Below are 27950 nucleotides of genomic sequence, written 5' to 3'. Positions count from 1 at the left end.
ACGTAACCGCACAGGAGCGCATACTTTGGGGGTTCCACACCGCGCTGGAGTGCATACTTTGGTGGTTGCAAGACGTATACATTCATGTTGTTAACCTCGCAAGAGCACCTATCCTATATCGGAGTAAAGACGGCTCCCGGAGTCTGGACGCTTCCACTACCAGGTAGCTATCTTTCTGTATGTGTGTAGAGGTGTACGTTGGATTGGGAGGTGGGGGTCTTCTCCTAACTGGGTGTCCCTTTGTCCTACTACCAGTTGGCGTCCAAGGTCCTGCCCCCGCCCAGAGACGTTCCCTATCTACAACCAAGACACCAACCCATCATCATTGGCTCCCTTCCCCTGGTTCCATCTCATCCCTGTTGGGTGCATCTTTTCTCCCACGGGGTTAGGTGGGTACAGGGGCGGTAGCTCTTGTCGTCTCTGCGAGAATACTCCGCAAGCAAAGGTAAGCCTTGTGGGGTACCGGACAGGAAGCCAAAGGATATGCACTGCAGATTGATAATGCAGTGGTTTCTAAAGTTTAGAAACCACTGCATACAACTCGGCGGCGGCGCCCTTACAAACTCTGCAGTAATCACTGCAGCCTATGTATGGGCGCCAAATGGAGTTTGGCTGTGCTATTTTCTTAGCGCAAAATGCACCCTCACATCCATTTTTGGATGCAAGAGTGTATTTTGCACTAGTAATATAGTGCCAAATGACCACTCTGCCCGTCACGCAATTCTGCAGAATTTCAATGCAATTCCACAGAATTCTGCTGAATCAAATTCCACCAATAACGCCCACCCCTAGCAAAAACATGGAAAGTAGTATGTATACTTCTGACTTGCAACGAGATTTAGGAGCTAAATTATGTTCTATAACGGGCCAAAAAGAGCAGAAAAGTTCCACACAGCAGTCCAGCTTGTCCGATACTGCAGATATTGCTGCTCATACACTGGCGATACAGAAATGCTGTAAGGGCACAGGGCAGCAAAAATTACCGTCAGCAAATGCATTAAAAAATAAGTAGGGTTGTCTTCCGAAGCCAGCTGTCGCTAAGTTGCCTATAAGGAACTTTTGCGTAACCTAAACAATTTGACCTAGTCTGCCAGGTTGACTGGAGGGGCGTGCCACATTGTGAGAGTCCGACTGCTATCCAGTCATCTATAAGCAACCAGGCACTTGCGCACAACCTGCCACCACCAACTGAGTTACATGGCCCGGAAAGCAGACCGTCCACCATACAAAAGGCTGCTACAATAAATACCTTTCTACCAGTACCTTACAAATGGCACAGTTGGGTTGATTATTAGGAAGGAAGGTCATCTATAACATTTTATATAATAATTTTTTCCGGAGTAATGAAAACTCAACATATAGTTTGTTATGTTCCTGAATAATATTATTTCATTTTGTAAAGTACACAGAATAATACTCAATCAAAAAAAAATTAACAAAATCCAGAACATACAGTAGCAAAATTGCACCTGAAAAATTACCCAAGTTGAGTTTGGCAAACATTGGGTTATGTGATAACTGTTAATTGACCAAAGGCAGGGAAATAAAAAGCACATACCTGTAAAGGGTAACCACATAAAGTATTTCGCTAACTGTTGACCCCTCCCGTCTAATAGTTTTCACATACTGGCAACCTACCTCTTAAAGTTAATCTAAACCTGTCTCACCTCAGATTTCAAATTTGCTCGGATCAAAAACGGCATCATTCCTAACAGCGCCACAGGTCAGGCAGCATTCTTTAATCTATTTTGACAGCGCCCGAAGTCATTTTCACAACTGGCTTCCCTAGTTTGGGACAAATGAGCCATACTCAGACTTTCCACTACATATATATAGGATAGCAGAAATCTTAACACTATAAATCTGTGAAGAGAAGGGATATTTCGCTTGCATCATTAACAAAAAATGGATTCATTTCAATTAATTCAAAGTGCTCTTGGAAAGCGGGACACTGAACTGCACCCTGTACTGCTGTACAACAAAGGGACTGATCACAGGGTGGAGGCACCCCATGTATGTGCATCTGTGTATGAGTGTGCGGTTTGGCGGGAGAGGCAGGACTCTGGAGTGGGGACTGATGGAGGCTTCTGCCCCCAATTTCAAAGTTCACCAACCACCACTTCAGACAGGTCGATTGAATGGTCACACAACTAAGTTCCAAGTTATGTTATTTGCTGAAACCTAAACCTTGGTATAGGGGAACAGCATTGTTACTCTATTTAGTTAAAGCAAGCCCTCCTTTCTGCAAAGACAGATCACTAAATTAATATGTGTACTGTGGAGATCTATTTAGCTGGAGGTTCTCCACTTTACATCTTATTGGCCACCTTAGCTTTTTCTTTTTTAGATGCCTAAAATGAGCATCACTGATGTTAGTAGCAATGTATGTTATCACCTTCCTCAAGGTAATTCAATTTAAATAAAAGAGAGGACTACCTAAAGATGTACTTTTATGTTGTGTGATCTAGCATGAATCCAAGTCCCAGGAGCATGCCTGTGCTATACAGATAATGCAAAGAAACACTCTACCGATATTTCTGATCTTGCTAACTATTGCCCTATTTCCCTTCAGCCTTAACCGGTCAAATTAAGGGAGAAAATGGTTAACAATTTTCTCGATATTTGGAGGAAAATAATATTCAGGATACCTCTCAATCAGGGCTTTGGGGTATAGTATATAGACAACCCGGTTAGCGGTCTCGGATGGGATCTAGTATGGATGAGGGTTTTGACCAGCTCCCCATATCCTGTTAGATCTGTCAGTGGCCTTTGATACAGTCTCACATACAGAGACTATGAAATCAGGATTCCTTCTTTGACTCTTGATGTGTCACAGATTTTCTGACACACAGAACACAATAGGTCTGATCACGAGTGGGTCGGTGTATTCGGTCTGACCTGTGTCTAAACCCCTATTTGCGCATGGGTCAGAATTACGAGGTGTGAGGTATTTACTGTATCCAATAATTATCGGACGTGTTAAATACCATACCTTTATTAACTTGCAGGGGGTCAAACTCGTTGAAATCTAAAAGGTGAAATTTAATAGGGGAAATGTGTAAAGTATTTACCGTACCATGAAGATTTTTGGTGTGTTAATCTGCAGGTTATTCTTTGAAAACTCATAATATTATGCACCCGGTAAATAATGTACCCAGGGCGATCATTATCTATAAGGTGTGATACACAGCACCATCACTCTTAATGTGGCCCAATATGTTTGTGTTACTCCTTTCAAATCCAGAACTGTCCCGAACACCTGCAGAGTGCCATAGGGTTAGTCCCCGAGCCCCACCCTTTCTAATACCCAAGTGGCACCTTTGGCCAAGATTGTAAAGGGCTTTGGTTTTGAAATATTCTCCTATGCAGAGGACACCCAGCTTGCCATATCATTGCAGACGATCAGGGCGTTCCTAGACAAAGTATCTGTTACCACATGCACTCAGTGGCCCAGTGGATGCGCCAGAACAGCCTCACACTAAACCGTGGAAAAACCCCAAAAAGTCCTATTTGGAAGATTGGCTGCCTCTCAAGCTCACCCTCTCTTCTTCCAAGAATTTAGACACTCAGCATGAGAAATCAGGTAGGTGTGGTTTGTAGATCCTGCTACGGAAGTGTTGGTATGCTGAGAAAAACCTTAAAATGAATTCCCCTGCACCACTGTAAAGCAATCACATAGGCCCTATTCACCAGTCGATTAGACTATAGCAAAGCGGTATATGTTTCCATAAACAAGGTCCTGCTCTCTCACCTACAGGCTGTGCAGAATACAGAAGCTAGGCTGGACTGTAATCGGCCTTGTCGTACTTCTCAAGGATCACTTCTGAACACTCTCCAATGGCTTCCAGTGAAGAAATGCAGTGTGTTCAAACTACTTTGCCACCCATTGAGCCTTGCATGGTGATGGCCCTTATGATCTTCAAGCTGACCTCAGCTTTTACTAATCTCCTAGAAAGCCACAATCTGCAGACATGGTTTTCACCTCTCTGTGACAAATCCACGCGGTCAGAAAAGGGGGCCGCTCTTTTGCATATCTGGCCCCTCATAACTGAAATGAGCTTCCGCTCAATATTTTTTTGTGTTGTGCAAGGGTTTGTCCATCTTGGGGTAAAGGCTAAAGAGATGGCTGTTCTGAATACTAGGTCTCCCCCTCTCGTGTCATCTGAGGATTGTTGTCCTTCTAATGCAAGGATGCTCCTTCAGGAGTAAATGGTTGCGCTCTACAAATAATTTAACGCAACATTTTTTGTCAGCAGGAGGATCTCAAACTTAAGTTGATGGACAATATGGAATGTGGGGTTACTGTCGAAACAAGAGTACAGATGAGTTGGCTAGCAACATGCTACTGGGACAGTACCAGACGGCATACTGTAGGTCCGTTTTTGCACTATACATTTTTATGCAGCACGTATTTACAATTTTTGGGGCAGCGATTTGTCCATGATCATATGATATTTAGCAGCATCCTGGAGCTGGGATTAGAGCCCGTCTGCAGGTTCCAATGGCATAGCAAGTCATTTGAATATGATAATAGAGCGGTCTATTGAGTTTACAGGTAGGGCATGGGAGTCTATGAGTAATTAACATGCTACCTGGTCCTCCGCTCAATTTCCCACCAGAGAAGAAGGTACATTTGGTAGCAGGTAAAAAGAAATTAAATACATACTCATTTTCCAATAAAAGGTGTGAAAGTGAAGACAGTCTTGCCTAGGAGGGATGTATATGAAAGGCTCCAATTAAATGCCTTTCTCCCTCAAGAAAGATATTTGGGATTATGTACCCCCTGCCACACAATGGGAGGATATTGCAAGTCACTGAGAAGTTCTATGACCATGTAGAGGAACAAGGGCAAAAGCAGAGTTCCTTTAATATGTCATAGAACTCTGAGGCGGCTTGCAATATCCTTATAACGTGAATCAGAGGTACTTTATTGCCTATAATACATGGGCACACCGTCACTCTTCCCACAAAATGCTTAAATCATTGTTCTGTTTCTCTTTCAAGTGAAGAGATAAGATGTTTACAAACGAGAAGACTAAAATTAGAATCTCTAGTGCAAAATTAGGCACACCAAAAAGCAGTCAGATTTTTTTTGTTGCAAAAAGATATTAGAATCAGTTTAATACAATTCAGATAAAAAAACGCAGTAGCTCAGAATGTGAAGACTCATGGAGAGAGATTCTAGATTTCCTATAATTCCCTAAAGTGTGGCTAAATAAATCGGTTAACAAAGATATCCTTTATGCTTGTAATAGTTCATCTAGAAAAAAGAAAAAGTTTAGGAAAAAACATGTTTTGTTTTCGGTTTTCAAACTAAAGCTTTAATTATGTTTAGTGACTTTTTCCCTTGGCTGCTAGGTCCTGCAGCTGGCAATGTGACAATAGAACTCAACTGTAATTGACTTGTCATTTCTTTATTACAGGCAAGTGGTTGCCTCATATGTCGCTTGCCATAATTAAATTAGAGAATGGCTTGTACACAGGGATTGCAGGCTCCCATGTATTATATCCAAATAGTTAATAAGGGACATTGTGCATCGTTGTTCTGCGCTCCCACTCCACCACCCTAATTAAAATAGAAGAGCTAAGGGATGTAGAAAGATCATTTTGTAACTACCTCGATTTCACATCGCCTAGCAGCAAATATATTTTCAATTGTGATTACGTGTGTGTGCACGCCCCAAGGTAGCTAATAAAAAATGCACACAAGTAGTGACAAAGCCAACAGGTCTTGCCTTTGGAACCTACTGAGTTTGTCAATGGATTTTAGGTATGCTGTACAACATCACAGATGCTGTGAAATATGGGTAATTGAAAAAAGGCTATTGCATCATGTTATAGGCACACGCACCACGCATGCGGCTATAAAATGATGTCACTTTTTTATTTTATTGTTTATTTGCCAACTCAACTCGTATTTGCAAATAAAAACGGGCTAAAGCATGTTTTTGGGAAAGCAACATGGGAAGAGGGCGCAGAAGCAATACGGGCAGCCGAAGTAAGCTTTATCAACATGGGGATCCGACCGAAAGCAATGTGGAGGGTGTTGGTGGGGGGAGCAAACGAGCAAGAGGTAGAGCAAGATGGAATTTTGGGTAGACAGGCTAACAGGAGAGAAAGCATTTTGAGCTCATAGAGGGTAGAAACCCAGGGACGAGAAAGCAACACAAAGGCAGCACACAAGGGCAGCTGCAATCCAAAGGGGGGCCGGGGTGAGCACATAGGTGGGAGAGAGCAGCATGGAGAGAGGAAGAGAAGCATACTAGAGAGACTGCTGGAAAACACATGCAATCTTAAAGACTGCATTCACAATAAGAAAACAAGCATTGGCATAGCCAATAGGTCCCGCCTTGAGACCTTATAAGTATTTAGTTATGCAGCACAATATCCTTGGTGCAACATCATCAACTGTTGCATGGCTAAACACTTATAAGGTCCCAAAGTCGAGACCTATTGGCTATGTCAATGCTTGTTTTAAAAGCAACCAAGCAAGACAAAATAAGTGAAAATTGCCTCATAGTAAGCACTGAATAAAACTTTGCACAGGTAATTCGTGTTTCGACTGCCAGACATATCCACATACGCTGCATCCCATATTTCTAGTTTTGGACTTTTTATTTAATAAAATCGGTCATTATTTAAGTATGCTTGTGCTTATTTTTACTAAGTGGACTAACACATGATAATGGTGGTTCCTAAAAGCAATGCCCAGTGATTGATACACATTGTTATGCAATGATGCAGTGTGCATTCTGAGTATAATGTGCATATGTATGACTCAAGCAAAATTGCCAATGATGGAGTGTGCATCCTGAGTACAAAGTATTCGAAGAGACCACAATGGAATAAGTGAACATAGAAAAGCAGCAAACAAAGAGTATTGTACAGAGTTCCCCAGTGGGAGCTAGTGGTTTAGCTCAGTTAGTCTTTTCTCTCAGTAGTTATGAAGGGATAAGTGCATGGTGTAGACCCTTTTCAGAATATAAGGATACCTCACACAGGTTACCGACAGGACAACAACTGTTGTCCCAGCCGATGGCCGTCCAGCGTCATCATCGGTATCCTGCTCCTACGGCAGGCTGGTGGTGCAATGCCCGTCGGGCAGCAAGGGGAGCTGCACTTTAGTGGAGATCTTTTATTCCGAGCCAACGGGTGTGTGTGTGTGAGGGGCCTATAAAGTGCAATAGTGAGCATGGGGGTGTGTGTTTCTAAAAAAAGTCAGTCGAGTCCATTGGGCATTATTTTAATGGTCAGGCTCGCTGCTTTATTAAAAATAAGGGGTATTAAGGAGTGATGGGCAATGGGACCAATCCTTATTCAACCCTTGATGTGAATGCGGTCGACATGTTTCTTGCCATAAGGGCAATTCGTCAGGACCTTAGTGCTCATATGATTGCTGGAATCCTCTTAACTAAGAGTACCCCGGTATACGACCTGTGTAGTGTCGTCCAGAAATGGTTCCATGCGGAGGACCTCCTGGGAACTAGAGAGAAATAAGCAGACATTAATGATGTTAAATCGCGTTGTGTACAGAATACATCATATAGTGCCTGTATTCAAAGTGACTTCTAATGCGTGCCCAGTGAGTAAAAACTGCCTGTTTCATGACAGAGTTTAGTGGTACTGTGAGAGAAAAGTGGTTAAAAAATCCAGAGCGCGTGAAGGACACGTTCTGTGTTGGGCTATATCACTGGACCCAACCACTATCAGTACCACTCTATACAAAAAGGACACTGACAGGAACAGTCTATTGCCTTATACCAGCCACCACACTAGATCCCTAAGGGACAATTTACCTTTCGGCCAATTCCTCCGCCTACGGAGAAATTGCAGTTCAATCACTGATTTCAAACAGCAAGCGCAGTCCTTACAAACCAAGCTTCTGGACCGGGGCTACCCCACTCGTCTTTTGAAAACCTCCACCAAAAGAGCCCTTAACAACAATAGAGAGGCTCTGCTCGAAGTACATCCCAAGGAGCAAGACGACACGATTACCTGCGTGACCTCGTTCACGAAACACTCTTCATTCTTCAAAAAAAACAATCAATTCACACTGGGGCATTCTCAACTCTGCTGGGATGGAGATACCGCGCCCCCGCTTTGCCTTTAAAAGGACGGCAAATCTTAAGGACACTCTGATTCACACCCGTCCTAAGAAAACTAACACCCAAGTTGTCAATACCCTCTGGGACCTTCCTCCAGTTACTGGGCACTATCGCTGTGGGTCCTGCGTTGTATGCCCCCCGACCATCCAGGGCAAGACCATTGTACTCCAAAGCAACTACACTTGGACAATGAACAAACATACCAACTGTAACAGTTCTAGATGTATTTATGTGTTGATTTGCCCGTGCGAGTTGTTGTACATTGGGATGACCATGCGCCCAGTTAAACATCGAATAATGGAGCACAACAGCAACATTCGGTGTCACAAATCACACACCAAGCTGTATGAACACTGCAAAGAAAACCATCATCTCCCAGAAAACATTAGGTGGACTGTCCTTGAATGTTTACCAAACTTCAACCAACAAGCCCTCTTCAGACTCGAACAAAGATGGGTACATCGACTACAGTGCGACGAACTGGGATTGAACGATGGGGTGCCCTGGACAACACTCGCCAGATAGTTATCATTCTGGACTTCTTTTGTCCATCCCTATACGATTACCAATATGACAGACCAGATCACTCTGCCCGTTCCAAGATGGCCCCCGCATTGCAGTGTGCTGGCCTCGCTGTTTTGAGCTAACCCCTCTTTGCTCTCCACTCCCGCGTGCCGGTGCCTAGCAACCGGAGGGACACGCCCCCTTGGTGCGCGCTCAACTCTCCCTTATCTGCACCGGACATTGCCTAACTACCCTGCTGGCTGTCCTGACTTCGGTTCACCGTGGGAGGGGTAGGTGCTGAGATGCCTGCCATCAGCGACCTTTGAGGTAAGGTGTTGAGCAAATCCTTGAAACCCAGCGTGCTCCCTGCCAGACGCGCGGAAAGTCACTACTTAGCTGGGCTCCTTCACGCGGGGTTCCGCGTGAAGGCTCGTATTTTTCTAACGATCCCGCGGGATGCCTTACTCTCCCTGTAGGAACTCCTCACTCGCTGCTGGCCCCACCTGGACAGCTCGTGAGGCCTTCAGGAGAAATTACAACGGGTAAGCGTATCCTTGATTCTGACATTGTCCTCGCTCACGCGCACTTGTCGAGCAGGGCACTTTTTTTTTTTGTTTTTTTTGTTTTTAATACTCGCTGGTGATCACGACCTCCACGCCAGCACCGACCCCACCTAGAGACAGAGTGTCAAACTATACACGATCGGTTTTATCTTTGCGTTTTTTTGTTTGTATGGCTAAACTCCTTAGTCTACATATATATTCTTAAACATAGGCTCCTCACGCCACCTGACTGTGTTAGGGTGTAACATTATCACTGGCCTTGAATTTTGGTTGCACACCCTACTCAGCACGTTGTACAGCCGTGAGCCCAGCCTCTTCACTAAGATGCATGCTATAACGAAACAGCATGACAGCCCAACACAGAACGTGTCCTTCACGCGCTCTGGATTTTTTAACCACTTTTCTCTCACAGTACCACTAAACTCTGTCATGAAACAGGCAGTTTTTACTCACTGGGCACGCATTAGAAGTCACTTTGAATACAGGCACTATATGATGTATTCTGTACACAACGCGCTTTAACATCATTATTGTCTGCTTATTTCTCTCTAGTTCCCAGGAGGTCCTCCGCATGGAACCATTTCTGGACGACACTACACAGGTCGTATACCGGGGTACTCTTAGTTAAGAGGATTCCAGCAATCATATGAGCACTAAGGTCCTGACGAATTGCCCTTATGGCAAGAAACATGTCGACCGCATTCACATCAAGGGTTGAATAAGGATTGGTCCCATTGCCCATCACTCCTTAATACCCCTTATTTTTAATAAAGCAGCAAGCCTGACCATTAAAATAATGCCCAATGGACTCGACTGACTTTTTTTAGAAACACACACCCCCATGCTCACTATTGCACTTTATAGGCCCCTCACACACACACACCCGTTGGCTCGGAATAAAAGATCTCCACTAAAGTGCAGCTCCCCTTGCTGCCCGACGGGCATTGCACCGCCAGCCTGCCGTAGGAGCAGGATACCGATGATGACGCTGGACGGCCATCGGCTGGGACAACAGTTGTTGTCCTGTCGGTAACCTGTGTGAGGTATCCTTATATTCTGAAAAGGGTCTACACCATGCACTTATCCCTTCATAACTACTGAGAGAAAAGACTAACTGAGCTAAACCACTAGCTCCCACTGGGGAACTCTGTACAATACTCTTTGTTTGCTGTTGCCTAGGACGAGTACTAGGAGGCTGTAATCAGCATTCACCCCACCTGCTGCTCCATATTGTGCCATCTAGTTTTGAGAGCAGACTTGTAGTAAAAAGGCATTCTTGCATAATGTTCCCGTATGCTCTGTAATTATCATGAGTGCCTAGATGTGTGCCACTGCCCTATCACTCAGCCATCCTCAGCAACAGCTCAGTGATGCCATCTGTAACTTTGCATTCCTTGCAGCTGGCAAAGATTTTCCAACCTCTCATTGTGGTCCTCAGAGCTCAGAATTCCCACCTGTCGCACACTGCTCCTTGTAGCTTGCTTAGGTTTACCATCCCTTACTTGTACATGTGTGTGTGTCAGAGTCTCTAGAAAGAAAGAACTCAGTGACAGACATACTACCCGGGAGGTAGCTCCACCTCAGTCACTCACCAGAGTTCGTTCGCCCGTTTTTTTAAAATTAATTTTTGGTACACTTAAGCCATTGGATAGGCTTGGAGACTGAAGCATTCCACTGCCCGAGTTGAGGCCAAGGACTGAATGGCCATTGATTGGCAACTTTTCTCCGCTGTAATTGCTTTTCCTCTACAGAAGGTTCAGTCGACATGAAGACTATGTCATCCATTTACTGCTTCCGCCGGTTCTTCTTCGGCCCTGCCATCTCTCCAGTACAGCTTGTTGTTATCGGGGTGCATGTGTGTTGTTTGAGGATACATGCATTGTGTGCGTAGGCTTGTAAGTGTGTCTGGATGACTGCATACTTGGAGGCTAAGGCCTGCGTACCTGTAAGTCTGTATACCTGTGCGGTGCTTCGACTCCTTGGTCTCTGCGCATTGCTGTTTGTAGGAGTCTGCTTGGACGTCTGTGTGTCTTTGTACATGCGCTTTGCTGGTGTATGTAGGTGTGATGCGTGTCTTTTGTGTACATGGACTACGCCAAAGCCAAACCTATCAGCTTTGCCAAGTCGCTTGTTTTTCAAGTCTGCTCGTCCGTGCTCGAATCTTTCCAATAGAAGGATCTATGCCTTGCCCCCCAGCCGGTACTCTAATTACATTGTGGGGTTTAGAGTGGGGAAGGGGCGCTTGTGTATATTGTGCTCCATCCCTAGCTTCTAGTAATTAGGAGCATCTTTTGGGAGCATCTTTTGATCCTACAGCAACCTGCTGATGTTACATCAAGAAGGCTGCTAGTGCGTATCAGTAGGGTGGGTTGGAGTGAGCTCCGGGCTGCCCCTCCTAGAGTCTCCTGCATGCGCCCTCTCTGTGGTTCCGTGCATGACGGAATGCGCGCCCCCGCACAGACCTCTGGCCCCTGGAATTGTTCTAATGCAAAACAATACCCCTGCGGTCTCCATTAACGTTATTACTTGGAGTTGCAGGCAGGCAATTAAGGCGAGAGCTGCGGAAAATCCAAAGGTCAGCATCGAGCGGTTGTCCCTTCGGCCGGTCTTGGATGCGCCATTGACCCCGAACGTGCTTTTCTATTTGCTCCTTACTCCCCAATCCGCATAGAGCTTCGAGAACCACGGTGCTTCAATAAGGCACTCACCTCTAAGGAGAATGTAAGGTGTGCAGAAAACGGTCACTCTTTTACGTAAAACGGGAAAGCCCAACATTAGTTCTTTGGGACCTGAACACTTAGAGGCCGTACAAAATTAGGAATATTTTGCAGGCACGCGCACCTTATTCTTATAGATACTGTGAAAACTCCCCTCAGTTAACGTTTTTTTAGCACTCAAGCTTTCACATTAAAAATACGATTTTTGTTCGCCTTTTAACTCGTTTCAGGAGTTAACAAGCAGGCGTCCAGCTCAACAAGACAGACACGCGCGCAAGCGGCGATAAGTGGTGGGGGAGGGGGAGAAGCGAGAGTTGTGTGCGCGCGTGCAAAAGGGAAATTAAAAAAAAAACACGCAGGCTGGCGAGTGGTGTGCACGCACCATAACGAGAGAGGAAAGCCATATGGCCCCTCTGCTCGTCATTGTGCGCATAACCGCACCCTCTAGGCCAGCCAGCTTTTGGTAGGACTTTTAAAAGCCCGTTTACTAAATGTCTCAGATCAGCGCATGAGCTGGCTCAGCGAGACCTAAAAAGTAGCACCTGAAAAAGCGAGCAGTATAAGGACACAGAAATGCGTCCATGCTCCGGGTTGGGGGCAGACAAGAAGTGAAAGGAAAGATTGGTCATATGCACATCACCAAGTAAAGTGTCTTGATTTATTTTAATTGTTCTCAAATCGTGTGCTTTAATCACTTCTGATATATTTTGAAATATTTGTACAGTTAATTTAAAGGTATTTAAAATGAGTTGTGTGTTGGAAAAAATAACATGATGCAGACCTTCCATTCACACCAGCAAGACTGTCAAATAGATCAGATTTGCAATCTGAGAAAGAAACCCCAGGTTTCCAGGTTAGAAGAATAAGAAGTAATTTGTCAGAAACAGAGTCTTACATTGGACCTCTGTGAAGCACAGCAAATATGACAGATATAAACAAAACGTGCAGACATTGTTTTTGCTTATTCTCATCGGAACTCTATCTGGCATGGGTATTTTGGGGGTGCAGCACCATCAGCAGCCCTACTTACTTCCAGCGCCTATGGACAATACGGAAGCTCTTCCCACAACTTATTATTTTGGTTACGATATGTGCACTAGATATCACATCGATAATATGTAGTAAAAGCCTTTTACATTAGTTCTGCAGTGAATAATACAAACGCCGAGCTCCATCTGGTGGCCTAATTGAGAACAAGAAATATCAGGAAGATTTAGTTTTTAACCTAGAGTTAACGAACGGCAGAAGGCTTTTGTTTGGGTGAAAAGGCGAGAAATGGAACAGAAAGACATCCCACTCTGCAAAGTTATCAACAATGTGAACGTTCTTCTGTGACACCTGCCACACACAAAGCAAAGATATGAGATGAGACGGGAGAGGACGTGGCGAACATGCCAGAGCTTCCGCCTAGCAGTGACTACGGACCTGACAGGAGCTTGGGCCCTGCGGTAGAGCTTCAGCTCACTATCGGGCCTGCAGGTAAATTGGCAGAAATCCCGCCTGTACCCCACGAAGGCGAATTGCTACCTGCTACTTAAAATGATAGCTCTCCCCCGCCTCTTGTATTTTTCCTTTCTACAGTACTACGAGTGTGGGTCCCAGGGCAATATTTAATGACTTAGAATCCCTGTCGACGGGATTCCTGTGGTTATGTGGCCAGATAGGATGCTCTCTCTAAACTGATGCGCCCGAGTGGTGGCAGATTGTTAGTTCCGGACTTTGAATCCTACTACTAATAGTAGCAGCTCAACTTCAACAATATACACAGTAGTTGGCAGGCAGACACACTCCGGACCACACACTGGGGCTATTCATCCCGAGCTTTCTAGGTTAGCAGGGGAGTTACTGAGAAGAAGTCGACCCTCAGAGGACGACACCCTGGAATTTCGAGACATGAGTCACTGCTGGATTCGCTGCTTACAAAAAACATGATTGCATATGCCACACTCTCCCGACCTTCCTATCTTGTTGCTTAGTCAGGTTAGGCGCTATCCCAGCGTAGCACAGCAGACAACCAAATGCTCGAAGGCATATACGGTAGTGGCATATGCAAGTAGGAGTTTGTCCCAAACAGAACATACTTATTCACACCCTGAAAAATAAAGTTTAGTCGTGGCTTGTGAACATTTCCATGTATTCCTGTACGGAAAGCCTTTTATGCTGGCAACTGCTCATCAAGCTTTATTAACTATATTTTGGCAATCCAAAGGCCAAGGTGCCCCCTCGCATTGCACGAGGAGGACTACGACTACAAGAGTACAATTATACCATTGTGCATCGTCCAGGGAAGGATCAGAACCCTGCTGAATACTTTTCCAGAGGGCCTATACAAGGTCATGGTACTCTATCCTCGACGGCTGAAGCCTATATCAATTTTATTGTAAAATGAAATACACTAGCTGCTATTTCATTAGCCCAGATTATCACTGACATGAGCCATGATAGTGACATGCTACAGTTGAAAGATAATCACACATCAGTCATGGATACAACACCCTCAACTTCTCACCAGTGATGGTGAATATCAAAAATACAAAAGATGTAAAAGATGAACTGTTCATAACTCAGGAAGGAGTTAAATTGCGTGGGTCGAGAATCCTGATTCTGGAGAGTCTGAGGCAGAAGATAATTGAAGTGGCCCACGAAGGACATCGTGGAATCGTTGGCACAAAACAGGCTCTCCGAGACAGAGTCTGGTTTCCGTATCTCGATGAGCGGGTTGAGAAGGAATTAAAAGGCCTGTCTTCTTTGCAACTGCCTTGCAACTAAAGTTACTCAACAGACATTAAACATGTCGGAATTCCCGAAGCATGCCTGGGAGAGGGTAGCTATTGACATTTTCATTCCACTTAATAGACATCACCTGATGGGGAGTGCAGCCAAATACTCATTTCCCTTAAATTGAGGACCTCTCATCTACCACTCAAGACCGAGTCATTGAGAGACTAGATGGCATCTTTGAAACATGGGGTGTTCCAGCCATGTTGAAACCAGACAATGGTCCACCAATTAACAGTCATGAGTTTAAAGATTTCTTAGAGAATTTGAGTAAACAGTATCAGAAGAGCACATCTCTGTGGCCGCAGGCGAACTGACTACTTGAGTGTTTTAGAAGTATGTAAAGAAAGCAGCAAGAGGGCTACTCTTGAAAAGCTCAATTTAAAACTGTGTTTAATTCTACCTTAAGAGCTTATCGTTCAACACCTCACTCGACCTCAGGTGAAAGTCCATCAACATTGATGTTCGGGATAGCAATGACAACCAAGAGACCCAGTGGACCTATCAAAGAGAGAAAAACGAGAACATAACTTGTGAGAAGGACTTGTTTCAGTAACCAAAGATGTAAGAGTAGCCAGACAAAAAGACGAAATGCGAAGAACATCATCTTTAGGAGAGGAGAGAGAGTGCCTGCACGCCAGATGCGGAAAAGAAAATCTGATGCTCCATTTGATGCGGAATCTTTTCAAGTGGTGTCCATCAAGGAACACACGTGACTGCCCAGCTCCTTGGGAAGTCTATTACCAGAGACTCTTCTCACTTTCGGCATTTAACTCCTCGTTCATTAGATCTACATGTTGAAGGAAAGACTGGGTCGGACACACTAGTGACTGCTGATGCCTCTCCACCATCAATGCAGATCCTAGACATTGATGGTGACTGTTCCCAGTTTCACATTTGGGTTGAACAATTAAAGTAGCAAAAAGATTGGTTCAAGAGATTTGTGTGTGTGTGTGTGTGTGTATATATATATATATATATATATATATATATATATATATATATATATATATATATATATATATATATATATATATATAGTAAAAGAATATTTTTCATTTAACAGAGGGGGAGATGTAGTATCTTGCGAGTTAGCAATGACGGAATCCCTTTGGCTCCTTATGGACTCTGTAGAGCTGTGATGTAGGTGTTAGAGCAGGATGCAATGAAGGCTGGTTTAGAATGCTGAGTTCGCAGTTACACGCAGAAGAATAAAGACATATAATACTAAGCTCCGTGAGTGGCGTAGTGATTGACGAGTACCCAGGCTGGGTAGAAGCTACACCACTCATGGTGAATCACAAAGTAAAACAAGGAATGTCATCAGGGCACTAAAAATCTGGTGCAACCTGAACTAATTAATGTAATAAAAATAGGTCATAGTAACATATAGGAAACTTTATTGCCTTACTGTTTGTGTTCATGTATCTTTTTAAAAATAAAATATAGGCTTTATGTCAACAGATAGGGAAACTCCCTATAAACTATACACACTGAAGGCCAACTCCGGTACTACAATTATGCGTCATCCCACAGAGTTGGTGGAATATTCAGATATACAAAGGCCTGAAAGTGACAAAAGGCACATCATTTTGCAATATATGCATGGAGGAAGATGAGCACATTCTGGAGAACAATATCCCCATCCTAAACATAACCAACAAAGAAACAGCCTACAAACAAAACAAACAGGTTTGAAGGAATACAATATCAATACCTTGGGAGTTTGGATTCCTTATATTTCATTGAGAGGAGACTCACTGGGACAATGCACGTACAACTCCTAATGAGGCAGCAGTGTGCTAAACTATGCCATCACCAACAGTCCAACAAATATCAAGGCCTTAACCACCAGCCCATAGGAGCACATCTTTAATCATATCCATTCCACTCTGTTTCTTAGCAAATCCACCATCAAAAACAAGAAGCCAACAACCCACCAAAGTGCCAACAGAAGAACCAGAGCAGAGATAATTAGAACATGCTCAAGAAAAAGAAAAAGCCAACTGTACTCTTCCTACTGAAAGGATACAATCAGAACTCTGCGAGGCGGCAACTAGCACCATGGATGTCTAACAACCGATGGAAAGCTACTAGCTCAACAGTAAGTACAGCACACAGATGACACACAGCTAATGGAATAACACCTGGTTTGACTATGAATACAAGACCAGCACAACAAACTATGACATTGGTCAAAAACATAGAAACAAGATAATCAGGCTTTAAGGACTGATTACCAAAATATCCTAAAGAGGTTCAGGGCTCCCAAGGTAAAGAAAAAAAGAATCCAAGGACACAACTAAAGTCCATGAAGTTTGACAAGTCCATTCTTCGAATGCATGTTGGGAATATGTGTAGAAAGAACCGTTTGGAAACCTCTGCCAGGCAAAGAAAAGAAAATGACTTGCATACAAACAACAACCATGTGTACACCCTCAGCTACAGAGGTAAATGCATGAGGAGCAATATAGGGAGTGTTCAGTCGACAAGCCAAATAGGATAAATAAGGGGATATATAAAGTAATTCTTTTTTTTTGGTAGACTTTGTTGTCTTTCAAACGGCTCTCAACTCAATTTTGTTAGAAAAAACCTAGGAGGAAATGTAGCCCAGAAGCTGAAGATCAGCGTTCCAGACCCTTTCTCTCTGAAGGTTGCTCTGAGAGCATGTTTAAAGCTTGATATGCAGGACCACCCTAATAGCAGATGTCTGCAGTCCTAGAAGGTTCTGGGAGAACCATGCAGATAGCTTTTTATCACAAAGTAGCCAAGGGTCTGACTAATTGCCAACATCCTTCTCTGAGAGAAGAGTGGTTTGTGCAATTCTCAAGGCCTAAATGTCTCCTATGTACTGGATAATCTCAGAGGACTTTGAGGACTCCTAGTGAATTACCTGCATGAAGGGGTGTTTTTTCACGGCCTTGTAGGTGATGTAGCTGATGATGTAGATCTTTAAAGGGAGCAAACATAGTTCTTTTAGATTTAGAGTGGTGTGTTGAAACTTCATGTCCTTGATGAGATGGGAGACAGCATATTGGATGCCTAAGTAGGGTTGGGGGAGGTAGTTAAACAAAGCATTGTCTCCATCTATGAGGAAGAAGGGGAATATTTTCACTGTTGTTCTGGAGTTACCTACTTGTAGGGAAGGTTTCACTTTTTTTCAGGAGGGAAAGCGGATACCAGAGAGTCTAGAGTTTTCTGCCAACATGTTGTATGAAGGCGAGGTCAAGGGTGAATCTAAGGGGTTTGCATTGGCTGTCGGATGGAGGTTGAAGCCTTCTAGGTTTGTGTCGAACAACCAAGCTAGGATACGATGGTTAGGAGTGCTTTGTCAACAGAAGGAATAGTTCAGTCTTTGCTGGGTTCACCTTTAGGTAGGTAGGGGATCGGATTTCCAATTATGGGCTAGTTGTATGTAGACTTTAAGTGCAGAATATTGTTGGATAAAACTTATGTAGATGCCGTCAATAGGAAATTTTAATCGGTCTCTGACAGCATCTCATACACCAGGCATAGAGGAGCTCAAGACCTCCCTGAAGTTAGGGAGGCCACTAGTAAGAAGACAAGTTTGAGCTAAGATTAGGACTGTGCCGGTAAAGGTAGGAGAGTGGCCCTTAGGAGAGTGTGGTTCCTGGTTCGTGGATGCTCTTTCCTGGAAACAGAGAGATACAGTGAACCCTGTAGAGTTTCCCCACTAACCCACATGATTCAAGGTTACTCTGCACTATTCTGAAATGGTAGACTTCAATTGGATTCGAAGAGTAAAGCCCACATCACAATGGGAGTAGGGACACTTTAAAGATCTAGACTTGGTCAAAAAGTAAGGTGAGCCACAACAGAGTATAAAAGAGCGAAGCAAAAGACTCATTGTCTTCACAGCTTCCTTGTGGTTTGCTACATAGCAAAGAGCAGCCTTAATGTCGTCTGCGAACCGTCATTTACGTTTATGTTTTATCTATGTTCCAAGTGGGTTTTAGTTTGGGTGCTTTGAGGTTAACCTGATAACAAGACAGTTTGCTTTGTTGCTTTAGAAAAGTGCCTTGAGGTAACTGGAGGGGTGTTCCCAGTGAGATCGTTAGTAATTTGTCCTTTTGTTTCCATGCAGGTAATTGCAAGGTTCACATTTTGTTGTGACCTTTACTTGTGGTGTGTGCATTTCAACTTCTCGTTGCATATGTACGGTTCGCCCACTGCAGCAGTTGGGGTGGAGGTTATTTCTGCAGGTCTGAACCAGTCCAGGCTCAACACGCTAGCACTTGAAACAGGAAATAGAAGAAGATCTCCTACAGCGACAATGACTTCATATTAAGTCACCTTCAAATGACTGTATCTTCATTAAAAAAATATGTTGATAGTCTTTGTAAAGTTGCATTTTGTGAGCATTCTTGCCATACTGCAGATATGGAAACGAGTTTCTTCTACTGCTCAAAGCTATATGATTAACATGCACAACACTGTTCACTGACACTTAGATCTTTCCTTATAGTGGCCTAGACACTCACATATATTGTTTTTCACTGAGCAAAGGCGTGTTGCTTGCCACTCAACTTGCATGTAGCTAAATACAGACACTCGGTGGTGGTGAGACTATACTAATATTCCATACAGCCAATACATTTTCTTAATTGGAATGGCTCCTACACAGTAACTTTCCCAGAAATTTAAATTAAATGAAAATAAAAATGTAGAAAAAAAGGGATGTTTCTTGACACTCATTTAGCGATTAAGAATTAATTTGTCCTACGTTCTCAAATATGCAACAGTGGTCCGTTGTCCCAAAAATGTGTTTTTCTGATGTTTTCATGATCCTTCTCTTGGCTGTTCAGTGACATTTGTGTACCACACTTTACATTTCTCACTCAACGAGCAGAGTTGCCACATGGCCAACATTCTAGCATAACAGCAGGTACTTTTAGGTGTAAACTGGTACAAAAATGTCAAGGGTTTGGGGGGTGGTGGGAGCGGTGGAGGAGGGGTGGTGGGCAGGAAATCAGTAAAAGCCTAATTTCAAATTTTTTCCACAATTTCTGTATAAACTTAAAATGCAAGTGCAAGATGAAACCACTTTAAAGGTATTGATGAGGTGTCTAAGATAGGAATCACAAAATGAAAATGATAGGGCCATCATTCTTTTTATCAATATGTTTTAGTGTGAAAGCATTTCCTTGGGAAATGCACGGCCCTCACCCACAAATAGTTGCATGCATCATCATCAGGCTTCCCACACCTGGAGCACCATATACGCCAGGGTGGGATCAACCACGCAGTGTGGGAGCGATGGAGCGGTCTAAGCAAACCTGACGTTATTTGGAAGGTGAGCAGAGAAAGAATTGGCATGTAAAAAAAAAAAGAAAAGAAGGAGGAGGGATATAAGAATATAGAGGCTTTTGCAGAAATTCCTTATTCAAATGCCAGATACTGATCCTTTCCTAATCTCAAAATGTGAACAAATGACTGGGCTTTTTTATTGGAAAAAAGGTGGCGACTACAACTGGGATGAACCCTTTCCCACAGTTTTTATTACTCAAACACTATTTATTGGAATTTTCAATGTTCTAGCACATGCGCAGTGTAGAGAACAAAAGAACCAATTAGCATACACAGAACATTGGTAGCACTTACTGAATTAGTTTTGCAGTAAATATACTGAAACTGTCACAGACAAGAGGGTAGGGAAGAGTCTGCGGGTATGTGGATGTACTCCGAAATAGAAGGTGATAACATCCCAGGAGAGGGGCATTGTACCTTGCTCCTGCGCCGTTGTATGCCTAATCTGAATAGAAGTAGCGGGGGATGGAGAAAAAGAAGGGGGAGCCATTGAGGTTCGAGGGGTCTCCGAGTGTTCTTGGGAATGGGGGCGTCATAGGCAGAAGGGGCTCTGAATTCTGTGAACTCCTTGTTACGGGCCCTCACAGGGGTAGGGGGAGACACCCCTTACTACTCTGGCGAGTCAACAGGTGAAGGGCACGAAGCCTGGGGGGTTGGAAGCATTAGAATTCTGGACAAAACATGTATTCAATGAGGCACGTCAATAGGCGCCTGAACTTTTTATCTGCAAAAGCCAACTTATGTGTAATTTGTTCCATTGCAATGGTGTGCCAAAGCTGCCTAAACCATGACGCTGCCGGAGGAGCGGAGGGAGACTTCCAAATTGAGCTATTTGCTACTTGGCTGAGCCAGTCATGTGGAGCATTAGATACCAGTCCACGTGGGTCATTACTTCTAATGATGAAGGGCACAAACACAGGCTGATTTTGTGGTAGTCTGCGGGGATGGTATAGCCCACAGCACCCTTTGTGTGGCTTAAAATCTCCTTCTAAAAGATGGTAAGAGAAAGGCATGTCCACCATATGTGACGAAAGTCACCCACCTGTGCCCCACATCGCCAACAGGCTGCAGGATTTTTAGAGTGTAGGCGGCCTGGAATGTAGTACAACTGGAGCATTACCTTGTAGCCGGTTCCTGCTGGGGGACGCTTCTATCTATTCACAGAATGTCCCTCCACAGCAGTTCCCACTCAGTACTGTCTGGGGCCCATTTCCACTGGTAGGGATGGCAGGGTAGGAGACGTGATAGTTGGAGGACCTCGCATGTCATAAGCTGCGCCAGAGGGCGCTACTTCTTTCTGCTGCTAGAGTAGATTTTTCTACTTGAGGTGCACCATGCTCACTGCAAACGATAGCCACCTGCCGCGATCGCCCGCCTCTAAATATCGCGTTGGGATTCATCCTAGCGCTCAATTTTTCTCACGAGAAAAACTCCACCAGGCAAAGTGTTGCGATGCTTTTCCAGAACTCCGCACTTCAGGCAAAGCACAGAGTGGGCAAACTCTGCAAGCGGAGCGGAGTTTACCGCTCATCTATGCTGTTTTGGAGTGCCCCAGAGGAGTGGGTGCTATTAATTGCCCTAGGTAAAATCCCGCTCCATGGATTCACTAATTATTATGTGCTATTAACTGCACCTATTCCAAGTTTTGGGAAATAACATGCAAATGTGGGTGCGAACTGCACCAAAAGCCATGTCAAAGTAAATATACCAATTTCCTCTGTTAAATTCCAGTATATTTAACTTGCTGAATTTTAATGAGGGGGCCAGACTGGTAATTACTGGATTTTGTCAATTCTGAACAACTCAGAATCCTGGCGCCAGCACTGTGGTTGTAAATTTCAGGCCCACTCATAACTGGGGCCTCAAACTAATTTTTGTCAGGTATTACTACAAGCACTCAGTCTGCACCGATACTGAAAAACAACAAATCAAATAGCTCATAAACAACCAAAGACGAGGAGGAACTGACCCAAACAACCCCAAATGGCCCAGGAATAAGCAATATTGGTCCTTTGTCTTGGCATTTGATTCTGAGAAGGTCTCTCAATTGAAGGTTTATCTTTAAGAATCCTTAAAATTAGTCATCCCTTTCTCCCTACTTTTCTTTCTGTATGTCTTTGATTACTTTTGTTTCCAACTGTGTTAATGAAAACACTGTATCAGCTGGTAGTCACCTTGAAGCTGAACAGCAATCAGAAGAAAAAAAGCACTTATATTGTTTCTGTCTCAACCAGAGTCAAGATAAATTGGGCAGGTTTGCAATGTGCCACCTCTTTCACGTCTTGACCGCTCAGCAGTGCACCCTCTAGGTTTAAATTAATGGATGAGCTTTCTTCACGTTGCACTTGGGTATCCATTTTAGCACGCCCCCTCGCATTATACTCTGCTATGTTAATATGTTTCATGGATTTTTAGTGCAAAACAAGTAGTAACTTGTGTGTCAGTTTACTTCAAGTACCATAATGTACAGTGTATGATATATTTGGTTCAAATGGTAAGTTTCTACAGTTATTTACAGACCTAAAATACCTTACACCTGGGCAACAAGTCCCCCCTCTCATCACTCAGGTCTCTTCAAGTACAGAAAATATTAACTACCACAGTTTTGAGATGTAATGATGAAGAGACGGAGGAGCAAGCATTAGGTGCTAGTGTTGGTAGTGGGTTTAGCGTTACTAAAAGGGCAGAATCTCAATTTCTTCATAAATTACTTAAATATTACGTCCATTCTCTTTAAAAAAAATGTAAAAATACATTTTGACACTCATCCAGAACAAATTTGCAACATCAGATGGAAGCAGGACATCACAGCATCAGCATATGTAGACTTAGTACAGGGCTTCAAGTAACAGATTCGGTACAGGACAAGATTGTGGATAACCTAAATTACATTATGGTACAAACTTGACGCTATGTCACAGTGCACGATTAGTCTCAGCATCAGCATGATTCAGGTCATAAAACTTTAACCGGCTACCCCAGACTTTGAGGAATTTACACGGGCATCGCCTAAAGGGGACTTTCTCAGCCACCATATTAATGTCCATCTTACATCCATTCTCAAATATTTTCGACCATTGAGAATACATCACCAAGCAGAAGGAACTGGAGACCACTTAGGCACAAGCCAGGCATCAAGGAGAAGAGGTTGCAGGGAATGGTGTGGGCTAGCTGAGCCCTCAGCCAGGGTTAAACAAAAACAAAAACACAAGCTAGCCTATATAGTCGCTCTGCAAAGCTCCTCGACAGGTATGACGCCGCAGAGTTTCAGCTGACACATTACCATTGGTGATGTAAGCTCGCACACCTTCTAGATGAAGTGCTTCGGTATTTCAGAACAGCGAAATTTAATTAGTGGTCCATAATGCAATGGATATCTTTGAAGGCTTCTTACTCAAGCAATTGTCAACATATGTGCCTTAGTATCCCTAGTCCTGTATAGGAAGAGGGTTATTGTTCTAGGTGCATAAACTGTATGGAGATTAACAGTTGGTCAACTAAAGGGAAGCCTTGGAAAGAAGACCAGGAACATCACTTAACGCAGGTGGACATTACTGTCTCTGAAAAAACATCTACTATTCAGTAGGATAAAGTTCCTGAATTTAATTGGTCCTCAAGGCCGATAGAATAGCAACCAGCGTGTCATTGTTTTAATATCAGAGGAAGCTATAGAACACTGACTGGCAGCAAGCATGACTAAAGCAATAGTCCAGTACCACAGCGGGTGACAATCCTTCGCGGGTACATACAACAAACTACTGAGAGCTAAGAATCACATCAAGAAAACAAGTAAAATTACTCCTGTCAAGCTTCTTTAAGGTCCCAAATGCATGTAGATAACAATTACAAATTAAATTTCAATACATCATTCTTCCGAATAAAAAAAGAAATAACAGGATATCACCAAGAGGGCGTGTAAGTGAGCTCACTTTTTGCTGTGGCACCCAATATAAAAAACATGAGCTCCACTCGATCTGATAGAATAATTTTTAGCTGTACACAAGCATCAAAAGGGAGCGCAAAAGCGTCATGTAAGTGACGGTAGTCTGCTGCTCTCCAGCACCGTGGCTTGCAATAAGAGTAATCAAAAGCATACTGGAGTCCAACTTCAGGGGCAAGACACCTTCTTCCTGAACATATAGCTTGTCAAATATGATGCTGATGGCAGTCAAGTTTGATGCAACATTTACTGAGAAGCAAAGCAGTAAGGTATTCATGGTCAATGATGCCCTTCCATACTTCTGAAATCAATTAGTGAATAGTGGTGGGCTTCTTACAAGACTAGACGTTGGAGTTTCTTTCTAAAAGAACTTGGCCATTGAAACCTTGAGGCAACCGAGATAAAACGTGTGAATAATCTTTCTCCTGTGGGGACTCACCAAACTTGGTTATGCTGTTGTGTGCATAGAACACCTGCCTTTTGTCTTAGTGAGGCTTTTATCTGGGTAATCAGGAGTGCTTGGTGATGGCTGCTCTATATTTTGTGCGCTCCTCGCAATAGCGTGAATCTAGCACATGCTTTCAGTGGTAGTGTGTGAGGCATACAACTCTTTCAATGAGAACCGAGGCAAGGCAGACATCTCGGATTTTCAAAAATATGAGGATACCCGACACTGTTGTAGCGGAATAGTGTCACTGCAACTGCTTAATATTGTGTAGGGAATCTACCAGCTGCAACATGAATATTGTGTCACTGCAGCCTTATCTGCTCATTTATCTCCATTTCTTGTCAAACTGGAATAAATGTTTGAATATGTGGTTGCGTTTGTCATTTGGGGAGATCCCCGAGAGGGTCACGAACAGAACATAAGCATACATGTAAACTCATCCTTGCTTTGACATGAACGCCACTAACATGCCAGCTACCTTGAATATTCAAATTATTTCATATTGAAACAACTCGCCCCCCCCTCTTTCCTGCCAAGTATGTATCTCTTCCAAGATGCCACTCCCGGTCAGAAACAGTCATCTGAAATTACCATAGGAACTCAGCAGCCTTGCAAACAAACGTATACCCAATACCCAGAACTGTAGAATAACTATTCTGAACAACATTTTTTAACAGAAGTCCCATTATTCTTTAGCACAACGGAACAACATGGTCTATGATCTAACCTGCTTACTCCAGCTCTACATTTCTGACACTCACTGGCCATCAGAAAGAACTAATAGCATATTCTAGACCAAGCGCTGAATATATCACTTTTGTTTATACCAGTGGCAGTACACACCTTCGCAAACTTAGATCCAATTGGGCCTCAATCTTGCGACGGAGGATCCAGTTCCCGAATTTCGTATGCTTGTTCTGTTTCTCCGACATGGGATCCTCCTCAGATCCCTCTGCTTATGGAAGTACACTCCGTTACAGCACGTTTTTCCATTAATGGGTAATCGAGTTATAATTCATGCACACAAACCAGGCACTGTTCAATAATGACTACATTACATCATGTTTTTGCTGAACTTTCAAATGTTTGTGAAAAGGCACCCAGTTTTCTACAGTGACTTTTGGTCAATGTGCCCATATGTTTACTCATATTATTAAGTTTGGTAGTGTATTTCTCAATCTGAACAGAACTGACGGAACAAACATACCTACTGTACTGAGCCATAAATAACAAAGGCAGTGCCTGGGATTTACCTTCAAGCATGTCTCCGGCTACTTTAGGCGTGGTAAAAAGTGCTTTTCGTGGTGGAACAAGGTCTGACACGCTGAATCCAGAGCCAGTAATGGAGCTTCCGCTGACCCCACCAGCTGAAGAGGACGAAGAAGAAGCCGCCATCATGGTCTGTTTGAAATAGACAAGAAATAGTGAACAGTAAGTCCTGGAAATCTCAGAACTGCAACTGCTGCGTAACAGGGAAGATACGTGAATCGATTTTTACCATATTACACCATCAAAATACCTTCCAATAGACTCCAACAAAATAAAATGCAACAACCTAAACTCATTTGAATAATTTACCAAGGTATGGGTGATAGGGTTGAAAAGGAAAGTCTTGCACAACTTCCTGAAATTTATAAAAATTACTTGACCTGCAGCAGGACCAGGTTACCCACTTTTGGCATCGCTTATGCAAAGTGCAAAAGTAAACTCAAGGCAGTGAACATAGGTCCTATGCGAACGATGTTTACTGAAATGTGTGAGGGAAATACATGGACTAGCATGAAGGCCAAGTACCGAAAGGGAGGACATAAACGAGTAAACCATCTACAAGACTAATGACATAAGATAGATCAAGTTGGTAGGAGAGGCGCTTAGAATTAATGTCTTCATTCGGACAAGGTTTGCTGTACATTTGCAATAATACAAGCACACCTATTATTAAAATAAATAGACTTTTTTTTGAAGTTTTATGTAGCACGAACTCAACACAAAGATATTAGAATGTTTTACATGAGCACCAGTTACATTACACAAGATCACTTGAATTTTTTAGGCACTGAGAGATTAACTGATTTGTCCATGATCTCAGGATGTTGAGCCGATGCGCAGATTTACTTGAACATGGTTCACAAGTTGCAAAGTCGACCGCTCTGGCTGTAAAGCCACATCTTCTCCAACATAAAACTTTAAAAATGTACACTGTGACCAGGAGTGTAACACTTGCAGGGTCACTTTATGATGTTCTGAGGGAAGTTTGAAGTTGATCCACTGAAAACTGGGGGTCTAAACTTGTGTGCTTATAACTAGGGACATTTATTGCTGATGTAGGGGTTGAAGAGAAGTATTAGAGACCCTTTTCACACATTAGCAGATCCAAACATTTAAAAAAGCTAATCAGGTACGACTTTTGTCATTAAAATACAACTAATATTATGCTGCCAAACTCCATTGGCTCGTTTCCTGTGCTCCCTCGTAACACACAAACCATTTGCTAGATCACCTTCTAAAAACACGAAACCATTAGCAGGACACTAGAATACTGAACTACATGGCTGAGTGTGGCAAGTGTTTGTTTTCTCACTGGAAGCTAGATATGCCCTGGGCAAGACCGACACACTCACGGGTAAATCATTCTGCATTGGTTTTACATCATTATTCTGTGCAAAAAACCTAACGTAAAGGGCAGTCAAAAGAAAAGAATTCCAAACGAGGAAACTGGTTCCTAGTAAGTCTGTGACCCAACTGAAGTGTGCACATGACTTAACTACAGCCTAGTCACACTGCAACCCGGTGGGAGCAGGGGGTACATGACAGGGGAGGAAGTGGGGGAGGGATATAGAGAACCTAGGTTGAGATGGAGTTTCCGGATGACAGGCAAGCCATTGATGTTCATCCTCGATTAAGCCTGTCCAAGCTGTATCTTCGCTAATTAGATTATTATTCTTAATTGGAGCAGGTAAGAGGCTGTCTGAAGAGGTACTCGTCTGTCCGTGAGTCAGAGAGAATTAAACCTGTCCCTTAGTAACATTCATGAATGGACCAACAAAGGCTGTATCTTGCCACAGAGAATCAAGAGTATCACCTTAATATCAGGCACATAATAATAGTGTTGTGAATAGAACTCATGTATCACCGTTATCTATGCAGCCGACTCTAATACCAGTAAAGGAATGGGGTTGCCATGGCGATATACACAATATCGTTCACCAACACTATACACATTAAATTAGAAAGGCGTGGATAGCAGAATGTTCTAATGAAAATCCCATTCTGCGCTCTTCTAAGTGTGGTAAAGCACCTCCACAGGCTTCAGGTGGCTCACCAGTTCTAACTATGCATCTTTCACAACAGTTACTCATGCACAGTACGCTAAATTGACCTTTCGAAAACCCTCAAGTGCAGAAGATACGCCTGGTGGATCACGGCACAGCACCCTCAAGACACAGGGCCATGTCAACAGCAGTGACAACCCAGCTGCAAGAGAGACAACCCCACACCACTTCTGCAAGCATGGGCCTCAGTTAGCATGTTCATGCCTGTTACCCATGTTAAGTCCGAACTCTCCAA

The 27950-nt window shown here is 43.4% G+C and overlaps 1 protein-coding gene across 1 annotated transcript in view; it reads right to left on the bottom strand.

Moving 5' to 3' along the window:
- Window positions 1-27950, bottom strand: part of ANAPC16 (anaphase promoting complex subunit 16) — a 128183-nt gene that overhangs the window by 39687 nt on the left and 60546 nt on the right. The window contains exon 2 of the mRNA XM_078643076.1: window positions 25637-25784. Within this exon, the coding sequence (XP_078499202.1) occupies window positions 25637-25781 (145 nt within the window). The 5' untranslated portion in view covers window positions 25782-25784. The remainder of the gene's footprint in view (window positions 1-25636; window positions 25785-27950) is intronic.

This window comes from Lissotriton helveticus, chromosome 5_1 (genome assembly GCF_964261635.1).
Source record: "Lissotriton helveticus chromosome 5_1, aLisHel1.1, whole genome shotgun sequence".
Lineage (NCBI taxonomy): Eukaryota > Metazoa > Chordata > Amphibia > Caudata > Salamandridae > Lissotriton > Lissotriton helveticus.
The sequence above is the reverse complement of the archived record's forward strand: the minus strand, read 5'-3'. Positions and strand labels throughout refer to the sequence as shown.